This window comes from Telmatherina bonti, assembly GCF_933228915.1.
Source record: "Telmatherina bonti genome assembly, chromosome: 7".
NCBI classification, from domain to species: Eukaryota; Metazoa; Chordata; class Actinopteri; order Atheriniformes; family Telmatherinidae; genus Telmatherina; species Telmatherina bonti.
In genome coordinates this window covers 17,316,606-17,338,033 of record NC_136625.1, presented here as the reverse complement: position 1 = coordinate 17,338,033, position 21,428 = coordinate 17,316,606, and the positions used below count along the sequence as shown (strand labels likewise).

Here is a 21,428-nt window from a genome sequence, read left to right as displayed (position 1 = left end):
CTTTAACAGGAAGAAAACCTCCGGCAGAACAAGGCTCAGGATGGACAGCCATCTGTCTCGACTGGTTGGTGTGGAGATGACAGGAAAGACAGAACATGTATAACTGCACTTATTCAGGAAGACCTGCGGGAAAAAGGAGAAATTAGTTAGAGACAGCAATATTTACATATATTTATACATTAATATATTAGAGAAATAGAGCAAGGTACTTCTCAGTGCAACAGTTGAGGTACCCATTGCTACGTAAATAATGGATGGCTAAACTACTGCAACATAATGAAAATGTATTTCTAAAGCAGGTTAAAACACTCATTACAGCCATCTTGTCTGTATGAGGGGGCACTCAGATTAGAGGAGAGATGGTGAGCAGGGGTTCAGGAAATGGTACCAGATGTGTCTGACTTTTTACAGCTGGAGGGCATTTCTACCCAGTCTCTCTCTTTCTCCATGCAGGCCTGTGCTGAGGATATTAATGGCCATAATACTAACAAGCTGGCTACACTGAAGTGTGTCTTATACTTGCAATGTGCTGCTCTGCATGCAGTTACAGTGTATGTTGTGAATTTAACTGTTGAATAAATGTTTGCATGGAAAATCTGTGCCGACACGATGCAAGTCTGTTAAAAGATAAATTGGAGAGCTGCTCAAAGTTACAAATAAAAAGATCAAGTAAATGCACGTATGTGTGCACAATGTGAAAACGAACAAAATAGTTTGCTTAACTGTAACTGTAAGCCTTCACAAACCAGCTCAGCAGTTTACGTTCCTAAAAAAATCTATTTTTAAATGAAGCTGTTGGGAACTTAAGAGTAAAGCATGTATTTATTTACTACTGAGCTCAGAAAGAAGGCAGAACTGGGAAGTATTTCCTTTGAAGTAGAAGCTGTTCCCTCTTTCAAAACTGTGTGGACTCAGTCTTAGAGGGAAATCCTCCTGACACCTCGCAGTTACAGCAGCAGTGGATCATTAAACATAATAAATGCTCTGCAGCTACATGCATAAGCTTAAAAAATGAATCAAATTTAAATATTCATGTGTATTTGATCTTTCCTGTGATATTTATTGCTCACTGTGAAGTCCTACTACGAATAAAGCCTTTGGGTCTGTGTTGTTCCTTTGGCATTGAGATACTTGTAAACACTTCATTATAAAGATGAGGAATCACACTTAAAAACAGAAAAAAAAAAAACTATTTCAATAAATGGTCCAAACAAGTAGTTTTGTGTGATTTGTCAATGACTCGTATGAGTGCATGTCCAATAAACACATTCTGTCTGTGTACATTGTGTGGCGCAACAGGAATCAGCTGGACTTGAAAATGACCTAATTCCCAGCAGAGTTCATAAAGCAATAAAGACTCAAATCCATGTTATGCCACCTGTACTACAAAAATGACAAAATATGCACTTTAAATGGAACCTCCTCCTGGGTGGATAATAAATCCAGAGGTGGGAAACTGGCCAGCAGATTTAAATAGAAACATGTGACGGGAACATACAATTAAACCCACATCTGTGATCTTTTTTCTTCTTCTGCATTCTTGTCCAAAACTTTTACACAAACAAATCAAACACAGCTTTATATTACATCCAACTGTGTTTAGGGCCGTAATATAAAACTTATAGTTTCCAAATGTTTATTGTTGGTTCACTTGTGTATTTAGAAACGGTCAGTGTTTTCTTGTGGACAGACAAAGTCAAACCTCATCTTTTGCCTTGTCAGCCCTCAGTATTGACAAATGAAGTGAGATGTGACTCAAACACTCCAAGATCTGCAAAAAACAATGATTGTAAAACAAACCTGCAGAGGCAGAATGAATGTTAGATTTCATTCATACTGTTTAAATCAAATAAACTCTTGAGTTTCTCTGTATATTATACATAGCTGAAAAATATCTATTGTTTCAGAATAAAACAAAACAACAATTTGTCATCTGCCATAACTGCGAGGATTCATTTTCCATGCAGGGATACTTGTGCTACATGACTTATGCTCCACAAGACTTTCTGGCAGGAGAAATTTGTGTTTTTAATGAAAGACAGTATGTATGCATGGACATACATGGACATATAATTCTGTAGCGATGGTAGAGACATAATATACCTACCATTTGCTTTGCACAAAAAGCTGAAAAATCTGTAATCTGTTTTTTTTATCTGCAACAAGCAATTAAAGCTTCACTGTAAGTCCTGCCATATTACCCATTTCAACTTGTGTTTCTTCCCAGCATGTTGTTGCACTAGCTAGTGCCAGACAGCGGGGCTAGAGATGGTTGTGTCTTCAGACTGTCAGTGATAAAGAAAATAAAAGTAGATATCATAAGGTATTTTAAAGTTATTTAAAGTTTAAGACAGAAAGAAATTATTTTCTCAACTACTATTTTGTCATTTATAATGGTAATAATAACACACACTTAGCAACAAACTTGTTTCCTCAGCATCCATTTATTGTCAGGTGAGAAAGATGAGGAGATGCTGAGACAAAGGAGGAGACAGGTGATGCTCCATGTAACAAAAGTTCATTTCTGTGTTTGCCATAAAAACTATGATTGGGCATATTTTGCCTTGTGTTGCATCAATACATTTTTTGTCGTATAAAGTAAAGCTGTTTGGGTGAGTAGATAGAGAGAGGAGAAGAGACACATTGTAAATGCTTCCTGATGTTTTGTCTTCAACTAATAACTTTAGGCAACTGAAAGCAACAATTAAAAATATTGTGTTTTCAATTATAGCAAAAATATTATGTTAATACCTGAATAAAATTAACTGACTAAATTTTCGAGCTGCTTTAAAATACGCAGCAGGTATTGCAAATAAATATCTATCATTAGCAGAAAAAAACACGACTTCTTCCGGGGGGCCACTTTTATTTCACTACCAATGTGAAAACCAGCACATTTTAGTTTAACTCTAGATGTCATACTATTTCCGTTTCAGGAACATCTTCGTCTTTTATGATTGACAATCCTATCTTAACCTCGAGCTCCTATGAAGCGACTTGAAGTAACTCTCCGCCCATTTGCGCTACGCCGGTGTGAAATCAAAGGAACCCTCTGTAGTTTAGGTTGCCAAACTTTGGAGCGGATTAAAGCTTGCATGAGACACGGTGAGTTGCTTTAAAACACATTTATATTTAGATTTAAACTAGTAATACATTTTTTCAACTAATTGCAGATGTATACATTGACTATGACCTCCGCGAGGGACTATTTTGTTGTCAATTCGCCTTCTTCACCTTTGCTCAAACCGATTGACTTTTATTGCATTCAGCGCGTATTCCAGTATGTCTAATGTCATTAACATTGTGCAATATAAAGTAAAATAAAAAAAAAAAACTGTATAGAGGCATATTTTTTGGGCGTATATGCACTTATTTTCACATTCTGTTAAAAGTTAGCTACTGAAATGCAGCAGTTTTCATGCATACTTTTTACCTTATAAATAATTGAAAGTAATCAGTTTACTTTAAAAGGGCGTTTTGAAACTATAACGATCTAAATTAAAGAATAATTAAATGCATCCTGAATATTATTCTGCCTTACTACTACTACTACTACTACTAATAATAATAATAATAATAATACTTGCAGTTTTTAAAAGGAACTTCTCAGTGAGCTTAGCCCATGCTGTGACTGTGAAAAGGAAATCACAAGCCACTTCATTAGCTACATCCTGCTGGAACTTGGATCATCTTTAATTTCGTAAATTCAACCATTTGTTGGAAACATTCTTCAATGATTATCATTCACATTGACATGAAGCATCACACAGTTGCTGCAGATTTATCCGCTGCATGATGAGACTCTCCTGTTCCACCACATCCTAAAGCTTCTCTATCAGAATAAGAGATGGAGGCCATTAGAGTGCAGTGAATTCATTGTTATGTTTCAAAGATCATTTCAGCTTTGTGACTAGTAGCCACCAGAAGATGGATACATTCAAGCAGACTGGCACTTAAGCAATGTATGCTAAAACGGTCCAAAAATATCCCTCACACAATGACACCAACAAACTGAAGTGTTGATACAAGGCAGGATGCATCCATGCTTTCATGTATCTTTGAACAAATTTTGACCTTACCTCCTGAGTGTTGCAGCTGATATGGAGACTCATCACACTGAAACACTGACACATTTAGGTGAGTCTGAGTGAATTGTAGCCTCAGTCTGCCTCTGTGTGGTCTGCTGCTGCAGCCTTTCTGTCACACGATGTGTTGTGCATTCAGAGATGTTATTCTGCATACTTTGCTTGCAACCAGTAGTTATTTGATTTACTGTTGCCTATCCTGTCAAACCATTGAGCCCATTCTTCAATATTTTTATTTCCCTTTTTCAGGACCATTTTTATGAATCCTGAAAATGGTTGTGCGTAAAACCTCCAGTTGTGTTTAAAACACTTTCTGAAATACTCAGACCAGCCCATCAGGCACCCACACCACTTATTTCTTCACCTTTTTTATGCTTGGTTTGATCATCAGCATCAGAACAGACATATCTCCTTCTGCAGAGGGAAATGATGCACCAGTTGCATGAAAGCAAATACAAAATGAAAACTGTCATTGACACTTTGAGACTGTTGTTTTTCACAGCTTGTACTTTGAATTATTATGCTTTTAACCATAATATTACTTTGTTATGCATTAAAGGCACTTAATTAATGTTAGCTAATAAGATGTACTTGGCAAGGGTGGGATAAGGCGGACTGGTCTGCAAAACTTGTTAAAATAAAATGTACATACACTGACAAACGGCAACATTTAAACATAAATATTGTGTAACAACAAATCCACTGGAAGAGTCTGGAGGAACAGACATCACACCTTCTGTGCAACATCTACATAGCAACATCATTCATCATGCAAAATACAAAATAGTTAATCAGACCAGCCGTACTTATTTCACTGCTTCATGGCCCAGTTCTGATGCTGACAGACCAGTGATGGAAGAGGGCTGGGAACACATGTAATAAAGTTTCATCAGACACTGAGTCTGATGTGATCATGAACCTGGTGCAACATCATATGGAAACGGATCATTTCCTTACAAAACTAGCATCTTGGATGCTCTCCCTCAGTTATCTTTCACGGTTCGGGTTTAGTCAGTTTTGATACTTATTTCATCTTTTTGTGTAGAAAACATTAACCTTAAAACTTTAAAAACTGACTGAACTGTTCACTGAGTTAGTGTACACGTTTACAACATGCCCACTTCATGTGGTTGTAATCTGGAGCTTTTTGATCCCTATGTGGTCCAAACCACTTTATTCAGGTTTAGACTGATAAATGAGGCACCCCTCATCACCATGCTTCTTGGTCACACAGCATTTCTAAAGGCTTGAAGTGTGTTTTGGTTCATTGTGTGGCTGAAACATGAATTATATTCCCACTACGCTCAAACCAGATGGGATGCTGCGCTGTGGCAGGACGTTGTGGTTGTCATACTGGATGAGCGTCGCCTTAAGTTCTGATGAAAAAGACCAACATTGTCACTCTTAACACCATCACAGCTCCTCCTCAGTGCTTTATGGTTAGAACCACAAACGCACCATCCAGTCACCCTTTCTGCCTTCACAAAACATGGTGGATTATTCACTCAGGATTTTTCCTTATTTTCTTCCCATGTGGTTGTGTGTTTGTTTTTTATGTTCTTCTTCACTGATTTCTTTACAGCAGTTTGATTATGAAGACCTGATTGATACAAACTCCTCTAAACATCTGAAGCTGAGGTGCATCTGCCACTTTATCTCTGGAAAGCATGAATGTAGTCTGTAGTCAGAGCTCTGAACAGAAAACTTACCAAGCAGGGCCCAACAAGCTCCAGACATTCATCCACATATTTAGTTTCAAATGAATCTGTCACATCGTTACAAAGAGATGCAAATACCAGAGATGTTATACAAACCACTATAAAAAATAAATTAAAAAACTAAAAAGACTAAAAAATCATTTAAAACATAAAAATAAGAATAAAGCACACTTTAGACAAGTCAAAATGGTAAATAAGAACCACAAAGCTATCCAAAAAAGAAGAAATGTAAAATGTACAGAAAAAAAAGAAAATGATTTAGAACATGGAAAGGAACAGAAATAGAGACTTAAAAATGTGGAGTTGAGGATATGCTGTTTCTGTTACGTGAAAGCCTGTGTTAAGTCGGTGGTTTCTGAGGCTTTCTTCAAGCTTTCTGTGCTCCATCCAAACCCCGAGCAGTTCTCACGAGAGAAGTTTCAAAGCCTGTGTTGAATGACAGACCAAAATGTATGGTGCCTTTGCAGTGGCGGGGGGTGAAACTCTGAAACTTTCTGCCCCTGCAGCTACACTCCATCATGGAGCTGCCGCTGGTTAATTCCAGACTGAAGACTAATTCAGATCAGCCTTCCACACTGTGGTGTCACCTGTAGATGAACAGATGCACATCATTTATAGGTGTAGTATGTTGCTGGTTTCATCTCTGTCCAGCACTTGGGTTTGCTTTATGAATAATACTTGACTGGTTGATTAGTTGATTGACTGACTGACTGAAAATAAGAATTACAGCAAGCTGAAGACCAGCTTATTCCATTAGGAGGATCCTTCTGGAGACACTGTGGATATATCTTCAAACTCTGTGTGAAATAAACATACAGAACAAAACAAAACAAAATCAAGACAACAGTAGTAGATAAATGTAACTTAGGTAGGAAAGCACAACAACTTCCTGGAGAATTTGTTCTCTTATACAGCCTTCACTTGTTTTTATCCAGCTCTGTACTTGGCTGTTGTCCTTCAGTGAGTGAAAATGAGCTCATACCACTTACCATACTTACCACTGTGAATGAAGGTGCAGCAGGGTGGGGGGGGAGTTTAGCTCAGGACATGATGAGCAGGTGGTGACACTAATGGCATCGCTACAACACAATTAGCCCAAAACCATTTGCAGATAACTACATTTCTTCTGCATAAAATCTTTTCCAAACTAGAGGATGTTTTTGTGTTTACATGTGTAACATTGTGAATCCTGCGCTGGTGTTTTACTTAACTGAGGACATTAAATCCAGACATAAGCTGTTTGTGACTTCAGTCATGACAATAATTATCTTCAGTACTTTCCATTTTAAATAAAATTGGGATTCTTGTGTGTTCCAGAGATCCCCACCGCCAGCTTACTGCTAGTTGGGCAGTGACAGACAGTTTAATGAAGAACTAGAAAAGCTGTGGAGAGCGCAGACCTCTGCAGAGGAGCTCAGTTTCCAGCTAAATTAAGCTGAATCGTTTAAAAAAATTCCTGTGTTCACATTTCCTTTCAGACCATTTCCTTAAATTAACGCAAGTTAAAACAAGACCCGTTTTTAAAAAAAAAAAAAAAAAAAAAAAAAAAAATCACAAAAATCTGCAGAGTAGCTTTTTCATAAAGTTGCGAATTGTTCATTTTTATGTTGTCAATGCAATTTAATCATTATTATATCACAAAATACATATTTTTATTCAGGCAAGATAAAATACATAAAGCTGTACTTCTTTATCTCTGCGCAGCCTCATTCACACTTTCTGGTATAGATATTTGGGAAAATCTGTACACATCTCTACAACAGCTGCATTTCAACTCAGCTGCTATGAATACCTTTTTTTTTTTTTTTTTTTTTAAGTTTTGCTTTTAGTAAAGATGTATTGAATGTTTCGGTGACTCCTTTTCTTATTCACAGTTATGCTGTGACATTAAGTTGGTGGAGGGATTGGGTGAAAGCAAACTTGCTGTTCAGTAAAAGCAGTGTTTCTCAATTCCGGTCCTCAGGCCCCCCCCGCCTGTTTTAGACATAATCCTCCTCCAAAGACCTGAGTCAGATTATTGAACTTCCTCATAAACTTCTTTGCAGCCTGTTAATGAGCCCTTTATTTTCTTCAGGTGTTAAAGTAGGGTTGCCTATAAAACATGCAGGGCAGGGGGTCCTGAGTCGCTGAGTAAATCTACTAAGGTCCTCGAGGACCGGTGTCCTGCAGGTTTTCCAAGTGTCCCTGCTGCACCACACCTGATTCAAATCAATGTGTATTTAGCAGATGTGCAGAGTCTGAGTCATAGTTAGATGTGTTCCAGCAGAGACACTTGGAAAACATGCAGAAAACCGGGCCTCAAGGACCAGGGTTGGGGATCCCTGAGCATTATAAATACTTTCACATTATTGAATCAATAATATAAAAAATTAAAAAAAATAAAAAAGTCCAATTTAAGTTTACATTTCTATTTTTAGGCTTATGTTTCTTTAAGAAGACATGCTGTAAGTATCACTGCAGCTCAAGAGACCCCGAGCTTCATAATGAAAAACAATGTTGCCTCTGGATGTGCTCATCAGCGTGTGTGTGTGTGTTTGTGTACAGAAATGTGCTCCGAAGAAAAAACTCTGAACAACTTTCAGACTGAATTTAGAGTTTTTGAGCCTATAATCTTAGACCAAAATCCAGAAACTAAAAGGTTCAGACAATGAAATTTACAACCAAGAAAGCTTTAATAGATTTAAAGTTAACTAGAAAAGCACTTGGAGAGGGCAAACCTCCGCCAGGCACAATGTTAAAAACTTCCTGGATCCAAACGGTGATCCGGATCCCCGCCATCATTAAATTAGTTCTTCCTTTTCACATTTCCAACAACTCCTGAAAGTTTCATGAAAATTTGTCCATAACCTTTTGAGTTATCTAGAACACAATTTTTTTTTTAAAATCTTTTTTTAAATGAATTAAACTATTCTTTGACCTTTTCATACCTAATGTATCCATTTAAAAAAAAAAAAAAAAGCCCTAAACTTTGACAGTATTTAAAGACAGCCATCTAAAATCTGAAACTTTTTTTTCCTGAGAAAAACCTGACCGAATTATTACTGTATGCCTAAACCTTTCTATGCCGGTAAAAAGCTTGAAAACATCCGAAACTGTGACAAGCTGGATACAATGTCCTTGTCATATCAGGCTGAAACAAAATAAAAATGTGTAAACATCATTTCCAGAAGTTCGAAAATGGGAATATACACATAAAATCTGCTGTTAATGGCTTATGACTTATTTGTAGACGTATAAAATTCCCAACTAGCCCGGGTTGCAAAGAAAACAGTTTTGTCTCAATCTGCTGGTGCGGCGAACCTTGCTGCTTTCCACGGCATCGCTCATATTTTCCACTGTTTAGAACGCTCCGTTATATGTGACTGGCAGTAGAAATTTGTGACACAAGCTGTGATCATTTAAAGCTTCACCTAAATAATTGAAATTGTGCTTTATTCCAGCTTAAGCTGACGAGTATGGACGTCTCAGAGGAAGACCACTACTACGACAACCATGAAAACATCAGCCTGAACTTCAGCTACGATGACTATCCGACTCTGTGCGAGAAGGGCGAGGTCCGTTCTTTCGCAGCCATCTTCCTCCCCATCATGTACAGTCTGTGTCTCGTAGTGGGACTGTCAGGAAATGTTCTGGTTGTGGCCATCTACGCCTACCACAAACGCCTGAAGACCATGATGGACACTTTCCTGAGCCACCTGGCTGTGGCCGACTTGCTGCTCCTCTTCACACTTCCTTTTTGGGCTGCTGATGCTGCAAGGGGCTGGGACTTTGGAGAGGTAGTCTGCAAGATTGTGTCAGCCTGCTACACGGTGAACTTCACCTGCTGCATGTTGCTACTGGCGTGCATCAGCTTGGATCGCTACTTAGCGTTAGCCAGACTGCAGGGTAAGGACCAAAGAGGACGGCTACAGAGGGTGTTCACCAGGAGACACTGTTGGAAGGTGTGTTTAGCCGTTTGGACGACGGCTTTCCTTCTCGGCTTTCCTGATTTAATCCTGTCAGAGATTAGGTTTGCTTCCAATAGGAATGTCTGTCTGGCTGTGTACCCTCCATCTATGGGTCAAGGTGGTAAAGCTGTGCTTGAGATCGTTGAAGTGTTGTTGGGATTCCTGCTGCCTCTCCTGGTCATGGTGATCTGTTACTGGCGTGTGGGCAGAGTGCTACATGGCCTCCCTGTTGAGAGCAGAAGCAAGAAGTGGAAAGCTCTGCGGGTTCTTTTAATAGTAGTAGGGGTCTTCGTCATCACTCAGCTGCCATATAATGTACTGAAGGTGTATCGTGCAATGGATTTAGTCTACATTTTGGTGATCCACTGTGGAACAAGTAAGGTGCTGGATCAGGCAGCTCAAGTGACGGAGAGCCTGGCCCTCATTCACTGTTGCCTCAACCCGATTCTCTATGCCTTCATGGGGTCTTCCTTTAGGCAGCACATGATGAAAGTAGCCAAGAAGCTTGGACAGAGGAGAAGGAAGAGAACAAGGAGAGGTGAAACATCTGCAGTGGAGGAGGGGATAGAGATGTCATTTAACAGCGCATCCCAAGAGACAAACACGTTCTCAATATGAGTTCATCTGTATACATTAATGAGTCATCCATATGAGCAGGAAACCAGATAATATTCTTACTGAATTTGTTTTACAAAAGGGCTGGGATGGTTTCACATTTGATATTCTTAAACTCCAGTCATTTGTGGACACTAATATCATTGCATGTTACTGTTCTTTTTCTTAAAAAAAAAAAAAAAAATCTAAACAGACTATTTGCAAAGTATTTCGCATTAAAATGCAAAAATTGCACATTAAAATAGTTTCTGAATGCTTTGTCGGAAGATTTGCCTGTTGATTTTTTTTTTATCTAAACCTTGAGTTAAATGGAAAAAAAAAAAAGCCTATATTATATTTTAATATAACACCATGCTAATTTTCCACAGTGAAACTGTTAACATGCTTGTTTCTCATAATAGCTTCAAGTATGCTTTATAATTACCTGAAATGTTAATCATGTTTAAAGCTCTGAGAATGACAACAAATGATGTTACAGAAATAAAGCTGTAGTGGAAAAGAGGGTTTTGTCTGAATATACTAACATTTGCTGATTATAGTACCATTAAGGCTGTGTGGGAACATCATGAGTGCATGTCTCAACGTTTTCCTAGCAAATATTTTTCCATGTTTTGTTCTTTTTTTTTTTTTTTTTTGTGGTTCATTTTAACAAAAAGTGATCTGCCATTAAAAAAAAAACCAAAACACTTGTGCATTTCCTGCTTTGACGTGGCTAGATGTCAGTCATGAAAAATGTTTTAGACACAAGTAGTGGAAAAGTCATGGTGAGGAAGTATGCTATTAAGAGTCATTTTGAGGGTAGCACGCATATGAGAAATAAATTTAATCCAAGTTATGAAGTTCAGCCTCCTGAAACTGAAAGTGTCTGATTTCAACTGTACTGACAAATGATTAGGAAACTTAGATTTAATCCTTCTGTTAGTATGAGTCAAGAGAGAAGTATCAGTGATTTCATGGGAAAATAAATTAGAAGAAACATCTTACCTCCATGCTATGCCCACAGAATTTCAAGTACAGAAGATTTATTCTTCAAAGACGACTCAAGTCACAACAAAAATAAGATGCGTGAGAAAGTCTTTCAGAAACCAGCCCTTCAGATGATTAAATGTTCATTTTAACAATCATTAGCATGAGTAAATACAGCAGATCTACTTGATGGTATGCATCTGTGCAGCCTGATAACCAGACACACATGCCTGTACCTGTAAAGTCAGCCTGCTTTGGTATCACTCCAGTTAAGTGATGTTCTTTCCAGTCATGTGGGTTTGATTATGAGCTCAGCATGAGTTTCACTTGCAGAAAATTAAAAGATAACAGTAATCAAGCTATCCACCAGAGCTTTGACAACCAGAGGGATTTGAAATCTTTTTGATGAGGAAGCCATGTTGGTCATTTCCTGTACATCTAAAGATCCCATTTTCTGTATGTTTACGCCTCGGTTTATCCTGTGTGCCGACACCACTAACCGCACAAGAAGCACACAGCAACTCCTAGCAGCCTCTTACATGCTGTCGATTTTATCACTACAGATTTAAAACAAACCTGATTTTAGTTTATATCAGCGTGCATAGCTGAACAGGGAGGGAAAGTTGGGACGGCTTCAAATATTTGGTTTGCCACTCGTAGATCAGCTGAACAAACAAACATAACACCACATTGTTCAAATTTTACAAATAACTTGTGATCCAACATTTGCTGTTAAGATACTTAAAAATGTGTGTAGACAGTTGACATTAATTCTTCACTAATTTGGTGTAAAGTTTACACTTTTTATTGACCAGATTTTTATTTTGATATCCCAGCAGATACATATCAACCCATGCTTGACACAGCAGGCCGTGTTCTGGCTGGTGTGCTCTCATGTGGAAACCATCTGACTGACAGTAACCATCTGGTACAATGACTGCAAAACAATTCACTGAGCCAATAGAGAAGAAAACACTTCAAGACGGGTTAGAGTTGCTGGAGAATGTGCGATAAACTTTGCCATCTGTATGGTCTAACAACTACCAAACAAGCCCTTGTTTTTATATTTATTATTATAAGTAAACTGCTGATTTGTTTTTTCCTTTTCTTTCTTTTTTTTTTTTTTTTTTTTTAAAGAAAATGTAAGTTGAAATGAGTTTTATTGGAAAAAATGTTGACAATGTGTAACAAAAAATGGATTTTCTAATAATTGGAAAAAATAAAAATATGCAAATGGAATTATTTAAATAACAATTAAAGCAGTAAACTCAGATTCAGTTAGATACTCATGTTTTTCCAAGTAAAAAAAAAAACAAAACTACGCAAATGCACAACAGTATACAGTATATGAATGGCAGCATCAATAATTTAGAAAATAAAACTTTCTAGTATTTTTTCTTGAACAAAGTATCAAAACATGACCGGAACATTTGCTCGTTAAACAAAATCTCTGTGAAATACAACTATAAAACCAGTGTGTATGGTTTTCCTGTGAGGACTATCATACTTCTAACAAAATCATTAACCCTGCTTTGAAAAGAAAAGAAAAAAAACAAAGACAATACTGAATAATTACAAGTTATTGTACACATCAGCTGCAGAAAAGCCCTGCCACAGACCCAAAGCTCATCAACAGAGGTTTAAGTCTCAGGCTTTCCACTAGACGTGGAAAACAAATATAAATACTGAAGCTCATAATAACAACGTCAGGCTGGAGAATTAGTCTCTTACTTCTGCTAGTCACGTCTCATGTCTAGCATCTTAGATATTTACTCAGGAAACCATTAAAATCTCAAATGGCGCATGACTTGTGGTCACGTAATAACCTCATGGGCATTCAGGTATTCTGTTTTGATGGCAGTAAGCCAGTGTAGTAAACTAAATGTTTACATTGTTTGAGGCACAGGGGTTACTTCTCACTCTTCGTCTCGTTTCTTTTTTTAAAAGAAAATTTTAGAGGTGCAATGACTAAATGGGGAAAATGTAATTCTGAATGCTTTTTGAGATGCAAAAAAAAACTGCCTGTCAGTCATTTCTAATCTGGCAGCTGTGAGTCATCAGTAATTGAAGATCTGCATATCAAACAAGTCGCACACACCTTCACTGTCATCCAGGTTGAAGCTGTAGTCCATATCTGTAAGTGGAGAAAGAGATCAATGAGTATACTGGGAATATGTTTCTTCTCTCTCTCTCTCTCTCTCTCACTCTCACTCTCACTCACACAGATTTTCAAGTATGGTTTTGGCTTCAAGTAAAGAGATACAAACTCTTTTCAATCATCTACTGCAGTTCCAGATCTTCCAGAAGGGCAGCCTTGGGGAGCACAATCACCCACAACATTTACTCTTGTTGCAATAACTGGTACTTTGCTGTTAAAAAAAAGTGCTGTTCATTAATTTTATGGACGAGATAATGGATGAGAAGGAGACCATGGTCCTCAGCTGGAAAAGGCTGGATTACCTGTCCAGGTCAGGAGTGAGTTCCTGCCCCAAGCGGAGGAGCTCAACTATCTTGGGGTCTTGTTCATGAGTGAGGAAAGGACTGAGCATGAGACTGACGTGTGGATCAGCGTGGCGTCTGGAGAAACGTAGACTCTATATTGGTCTTTCATGGTGAAGAAGTAGCTGGACCAAAAGGCGAAGCTCTTGATTTACTGGTTGATCTATGGTCATGAGCTGTGGGTAGTGGCCGAAAGAACAAGATCGCGAATAACAAACGGCTGGAATGAGTTTTCTCCACAGGGTGGCTGGACTCTTCCTTAGAGATAAGGTGGGAAGCTTGGTCATCCAGGAGGGGTTCAGAGTAGATCCGCTGCTCCTCCACATCAAGAGGAGCCAGATGAGATGGTTCGGGCATCTGGTTAGGATACTTCCTGGATGTCTTCCTGGTGAGGTGGTCCGGGCACGTCCTTCTGGGAGGAGACCCCAGGGAAGACTTAAGACATGGTGGGGGGATTACATCTCTTAGCCGGTGTGGGAACGCCTCAGGATTTCCAAGACAAACTGGTAAACGAGGGCACGAGGCACGAGGAGAGAAGTCTGGGCTTGTCTGCTTTAGCAGTCCCCCGCCCAACCCAACCCAATTTTGAATAAGCAGCAGAAAATGGATGGATGGATGGATGGAGGTGCAGTTCATAGGACAGTTTATTTACAAATGTACCCCTGTCCAACAACATCCCGGTTGTATGTGTTTGGAACAAAGTACACTCTTGTCTACAGCCATGAGTGAAGAATCACAATGGAAACTTTCAAGCAAATAATACAGGAGAACACATTTTTTTTGCCGTTGAAATATGTTAGACAATAAATACAGAAAACTATGGAGTCAGAAGTGCAATTTTATGATGCTTACCATCTGCAGACATTAACTCATCCATCAGGTCGATGGCTTCTAAAAGAAAATTTAAAAGATGTTTTTGTTGAAAATGGTGCATCCTAAAACATCTGTGCATAGTTCTGCCATTTTCTCTCAGTCCCGTGTCTTATTGAAATTTAAACTCTAAACAAAAGCAAGCTGGGAGCTCAAGGCCTGCACAGAATCAAAACTGAAAGAAATGTGAAGCAAACACCAGACCGCCTCTGGGTTTCCCTGCTGGGTACAATTACAGAATGAACTTGGTTTGTTTTCACTTCACTGCATCTCACCCTCTCTGTCATCCTTGGCCTCTATAGCAGTATTGAGCTTCAGCAGGCTGCTAACATCCAGCACAGACTGAAACTCTGGGCCCACCAGGTCCATTTGATGCTGCTCCAATGCTGCTGCTAGCTGACGATGACACTCTGCAGGTGCAATGAGATGAAACAAGGACATTTAGTTGGCTCAGTGTCCTGGAATGAAAAAATAGTGTTTGAAGTTGCACATCAGAAACACTCATACCACTCTCATATTTGTCTCATATGGTCAATAAGTTACAGCACACTGCTAGTTAAACTGGTTTTGACTGTCATTTTCTACACACCAGGTATCTACAAAGCAAAATATGATGCAGGTTTACAGTTTACAAACATGAAGGTGGATTAAGTGCAGATGATAACAATAAGGTGCAGAGACTTTATTAAGCACTGTTAAAATCAGTCAAAAAAAAAAAAAAAAGTTAAGTATTTTGCAGTCTGGAGGTCTGTGGGACCAAGCTATTGCAGAAGCGGGTAGTCCTGACCAGAATGCTGCACAACCTTTTTCCAAAGGCCAGGAGAGTAAACAGACCAAACTATGATGGGGGTGCGAGGAGTCGCTGTAAACGGTTCCAGCCTGAGACATGCAGCTTTCCCGAGCACAGTGGGGCAGTTGGGCTCTTGTCTTCCTCTGCAGGAAGTACATACGTCGCTGTGCCCTCTTGACCAGAGATGCCGTGTTCACAGAGTAGGTGAGATCGTCTGTGAAGTGCCCTCCTAGGAACTTCTTGCTGCTGACCACCTCCATGGCCGTGTTGTTGATGATAAGTGGGGCGGGGTTTGGCTGGTTCTCCCTGAATCAACAATGATCTCTTTAGTTTTTTCGGCATTCAGGATCAAACTGTGGTCTCTGCACCAGCCCACCAGTTGCTCCTTGTAGGCAAGGTTTTATTATCCCTGATGAGGCCCACCACTGTTGTGTCATCTGTGAATGTGGGTTCTGGAATATCTGGGGGCACAGTCATGCATCATCAGCGTGAAAAGCAGAGGACTCAGGATGCAGCCCTGAGGGGAGCCTGTGCTGGAAGTGTTCTGTCTGACCCACATTGAATTTGTCTGCCAGTGAGGAAGCCAAGCAGCCAGTTCCACAGGGGAGTGCTCATGTCCTGGGGTCCCAGTTTGTCTACCAGGTGCTGACAGATGATGGTATTAGAAGCTGAAATGAAGTCCAGGAACAGTATGCACACATGAATATTGTTCTTCTTCAGGTGTGCAAGACTCTGGTGTAGAGCGGAGGATATGGTGTCCCCAGTGCCGTGATTTGGTAGGTAGGCAAACTGGAAGGGGTCGATCATGCAGTAGAGTCAAGAGATGATGATGATGATGACGTTTTGCACATGCAGTCCACAAGATCATTCAGTCTGACCAGGAAATTCTACTTATTTTTATCTGGCTTTAATGGATTAAAAAACATATCCAGACTTAAAATGCTAAATTTCCCACTTTGTGCCATTAGTCATTGTTTCCAACATTATATTGTGTAATAGTTCAAGTAATCTGATAAATAACGTTAATGCTGCTGTTGTGCAAATTCCTCATTTCTTTCCTGGAACTGAAGTCTGCCTGAGTTTCATTTTGACATTGTCTTGACTTGTCATAACCCAGTTTCACTTCAAATTACAATTAGCCCAAAACCAAGTTCTCCACCTTCAAGTTAACTACATTCAGAGTATTAAAGCAGTTTTTCTGTCAAACAAACTGTGGAAAATCTGATCCATCTGATATGTTACAACATGAAAGATGCAAAACTAGTTAATGTGGCCTATGGGTGATCTGTAAATAAGAGGCTTCTTCACAGTATCTACTGCAACGCTGGTGTTACTTTTAGTAAGTTTTCTATCCATGCTGGCTTTATCAGAAAAAAAAAAAAAAAAAAACTACTGTGGCAAAATAATCTCTCACAAATAAATCTGTTAGATGAAAATCCGATTGAAGTATATTTTTACTTTTCATCCACTGAAGTTGTTGTAGAAGGAAACTTTACATAGTTCTTTTATGAATAGCCAGTCATTTTTGCAGATGCAGTCAGGCCAATAAACTTAATTCAATGACATCATCAGACAGCCTTTATGGACAGACTAAAAACCCTAAATCATATTGATCACAGAAGCTGCCATTGAGAGGGTTCTCATACACAGAGATGCCAATAAAGCTGAACAGATCATTTCAGGGAAGGAAAACAAACTATATTAACTGAATTAGGGTGGCTGTGCTCAAAGTTACTGTAGAGCCAACGTCCATGCTAAGTTTTCTGCTTTAAAATACCGGCCCACTGGGTTTTGGTTCAGTCACGTTGCTGAAAAAGTGGTGCTATTATGACTGACAGAGAGCTTTTACTTTAGTTTCAAGATAAAATATTAAAAAACGTGAAAGATGAGTAGTTTCTTCTTTTAAACTTTTCTTGTCCTAGCATGTTAAGATGCTCTGGTATTTGATATTCCAGAGTCATATGCGGAACAACAACTCTTCAGTGATAATCAAACACTGTCCGTTTTATACCACAAGCATCTCCACATTTGTTTGTGGTTGTGTTCATTACGCTGCAGGCATATTGTTTTATTAAATTTTCCTCTTCCTAGTATGATTTAACCTCTAAAAATTCAACCATAGAGGGGGTGGTAATAATTTTACTCTGTAGACACTTCAGGTTTGTAACATTATAAGCCTGGATGATGGCGCTGAACCCAAATATTGCATATTAATCAAAATGTGGATACAATGGCTTGAGCGTTGCTGATTACCAAATAGTTTCAAAATGACTCGTCTTAGTCCATAATTTCAATTATAGAATCACCAGATATGGCAATCAAACCGCAGCACAAGACATTTAATGTCAGGCATAAATCCTCCTGCTATGAACAATCACAAATTGGAAACACTGTCATCTTGGTAATATTTTCCTATTTATCACATGTTGTAAATGGAGGGGAAAAAAAGCAAAGTCTGCCTTGAATTTTTGTAGGAAGCAACACATCAGTGTGATAATTATGAAAATAACAGAATCAACACTCCTTTCATCAATGTTCAATAAAGTAAATTAAAAAATTAACCTGTGTACTAGCTTAAACACAGTTTATTTTTGCCTTTCAAACAAATAAGCTTGTAAAGTTACAGAAATTTTAGTTTATTTCTCTTTATTCAATCTAAGCTTTTACTGTTTTTGTACAATATGACAGCAGTAAACAAATAACCATAACGGCCTTCTAGACACATTCATTCATTCATTCATTAGATTAATCAGATGCATCAGCCTTACCCATCTGCACATCTCCAGGAGTGGACGATGGTGTCAGCACTTCGTTGTGGTCTGATAGCACCATCTTGTGGTCTGAGCAGACCGAGTCCTGGCTGCAGTCGGAGGAGGTGGTGTTGGAAGTAGATCTCAAAGAGACTGAGAGGGGAAACTTCTGAAGGTTGGCAGGGGTGCTGGGTGGAGTTAACGTTGGACAGATGTCATCAGTGGGTGGTACAGGAAAGACCACAGGTACTCTGGAGCCTGAGTCTCTGTTGATGAGCATGACTTGGATGGGAGCTGAGTGGCTCCGCAGGTTCACTTGGTACTTTTGGCCACCCTTGCCCTGAGAACCAGCAGCATATGAATAATCTTAGTTTATTAAACCAACTTTTATCAACATGGTTACATACATAACAGATCTCATAACTATACCATGTCAAAGCAGTTCCTTTAGTGACCAACTCAAGGCATTAGCACATCTTTATCATTATCGAATGTCAAGAAAAAAAAAAAAGTCGGTGGGGGACGGGGCACATGGATTCCAGAAAATAGAGGCCAGAAAATTAGGAGCAGACACTAAGTTCAAGGCAGTCACATTGTTGTCCTTTGAATTAGCAGAAAATGGTAAACATAGATCTGAATTTACATTTGCTTGTCAGGAAGAGCTGGTAATACACAGCAATGCTGCAGTAAAACAAAGAACCCTGTCATGCTATCTGAAAACAAACTCAGGCAGCACTATAGCAGAGACAGGAGTCCTGAGAATCTTGTGCAGCACTGCGAGGCCTGCCATTCATTTTCTGTTAAGACTTTACAAGACAGCATGCCTCTACTCTGGCATAGATATAGTAAATGTTTGGTGAATATTATCATTAGTGCAAGACAAAATACAATGGTAAACACATTCAAATCAATAAGGCAGATTACCATTTCAGGAAGTGGCACCTCCAACTGGGTTCCAGCAGGAGCTACAACAGCTAAGAGTGTTTCTCCACTGAAAGCACCGCAGATGTCCTCAAGTGTCACAAATTTATATGTGGAGAGGTATTAAGGAAATAGGATTAGCTCAAGGAACAAAATCAAGACAATAAACTGGAAAAACAAGGCATTCAAGCATTGTGCGAGTTAGGATTAACCTGGCTGCCGTTTCACTGACTGACAACAGCAATTATAGCCTTCCTTTACAGCTTTTCTCTGTTCAATAAGCAAACAATCCTGAAAGGATCAAGCAGGAATTTCCTTTTTCTAAAAGGAAAAAAAGATGCCTTGGGAGGACTAGTGAAAACATGGTAACAGGACATGTTACCAAGTGAAAACAAATATGAAGCTATCAACTTTACTGAAAAGGTTTTATGAAATGTTAAAGATACTTTCATGATATTTTCCAGCTACTGTAGACAAGAATAGAGGTACACAACAAACATTACTCTTACAAGACCATCTAAAATAGAGAGCATGACATAAAAGGATATGCACTGATAATGGGATCATGGTTGATGTGCTTAATATTCTCCTGCAGCCAGGCCTTCTGGTCATCAAGCGCTTTCTCTTGGGCATCTAGCTCTGATATTTGAGTCTTTAATACTGCAATCTGCTCCAGCATCTCCTGCGTTTGGCCACTTGTGCTGTGCCCCCTGAACATAATTAAGGCAACAGATCAGAGGATGCCATTTGGTTGCTGGTGAATATTTGTTCTAAATATCAAAAGGTCTTTAAATCTATATAAGCACAGGCTAAAATATGGATGCCATTTCACATGCATTTCCACAGATTCTGCAGCCAATTACACGTATCAGAACTCTTATTCAGCTATCTTAAATGGTGTTGATGTTGTCAAACCTCCATTGGATTATGTTCTTGTTTTTCTTCTCGATCAACCCCACACCTTCCAGTACATTAGTGATGTCATAAATCCTCCTCTTCTGCTTCACTGCCAAGCTGTCTGCAGCCTGTTCATTTAGAAAGAGATGACTGTAAAGGGTCTAACTCAGTAACAGTTTAAGAAACAAGACCAGTATACAGACTAATGCAATGCAAATAAATAAAAATAAGGATTTGACTTATTAAGATGCACAGAGGAAATCACATTTCTTGGCAGAGGAGTATGGTATGCAGAGGATGAGGGTGAGTTTAACCATTACCAGCTTTGGCGCACAGAAAGAGAGGGAAAACGTCCATTCATGGGAAATAAATCCATATACTGTAGCTAGGGTTATCCTGGGTTATTAAACTGAATGTCCAAGACATTTTAAATAATCTAAATAAAAACAATCTCCGTCTTGATACAGCTTACGAGGACAAACAGGTTTCTAAGACAAGGTCTGGCTCTTCTTAACTTTAGTCACACTTCAAATATTGGCTTATTTTACATACAGCCTTTTAACACAACAAATGAAACAATAACTACAGGTGGTATTTGTCCTGGCTATTAGACAGACATCTGGTGAAATTAAGTCACAAAACTGTTTCAGGGTGTCGTTGTGATTAAAAGGTTGAGAAAGGGAAGATTTATGCTTCACAATATTTTATCGTCTCCGTTCAACATCAACTTGTTTAACTTGCTATGTGCTAAATACATTTTGTGAACACCTTTGTGAGAATTATTTCTCACTTCCTTTAAATCTTAACTGGATCCTCAAACAAGGACAATTAATGGCGGCTGGCTCGTCCACCTGTTAAATACATCTATGCACCTGTCTGGCGACGCTTGTGACTGACAACCCTTTGTTAACAACATCTGCTGTGAAGACGGCGGAACTAAATAGTGCTGTAAAACAGTCTTCCATACAAAGAAAAAGACTGAATTCCTCCTCCAGATCACTGACCACTTTCAAATCAAGGACGCCATCCTCAGCTTTTTGGAGCAGACTGACAAACTTCATCGTGAGAAGCCCCAAACTTTTTTCGTGGCGACTCGGCGTTGAGCGCACAGTCTCCGTCGTTTCAAACTCCATCTCCGTCCTAAGAAAAAGCGCTCAGTTCTTTCTTTCACTTCGCTAAATTTAGCGACCTAAATTTAACAGATATCTCGGTGGGACGGGACCACCGTAGTACCTGTGGCCTTTTTAAATGAACGGACGTTAGGTTAGGTTACAGTTGCCATGGCAACCCTTGTCCTGCCCGTGCCAAGAACCTAATCTCCCTTCCTACTAAGCCACGCCCATTCTGCGTTTGACTGACCAATCAGTCGA

General features: G+C 39.1%; 2 protein-coding genes across 2 annotated transcripts; one reads left to right on the top strand and one right to left on the bottom strand.

Moving 5' to 3' along the window:
* Positions 1-9,258: 9,258 nt before the first annotated feature.
* ackr4a (atypical chemokine receptor 4a) lies at positions 9,259-10,368 on the top strand (the record flags this gene model as incomplete). Its single annotated transcript, XM_079244123.1, has 1 exon — positions 9,259-10,368. One exon carries the CDS (start codon positions 9,259-9,261, stop codon positions 10,366-10,368), a length of 1,110 nt encoding a protein of 369 aa, XP_079100249.1.
* A 3,020-nt stretch (positions 10,369-13,388) lies between these two features.
* Positions 13,389-21,191, bottom strand: e2f5 (E2F transcription factor 5; the record flags this gene model as incomplete). The annotated part of the gene is made up of 8 exons (XM_079243979.1): positions 13,389-13,465; positions 14,683-14,721; positions 14,976-15,110; positions 18,259-18,580; positions 19,165-19,277; positions 19,714-19,871; positions 20,077-20,186; positions 21,063-21,191. The coding sequence occupies 8 exons, from the start codon at positions 21,189-21,191 to the stop codon at positions 13,389-13,391; spliced, it is 1,083 nt and encodes a 360-aa protein (XP_079100105.1).
* Between the last annotated feature and the right edge of the window lie 237 nt (positions 21,192-21,428).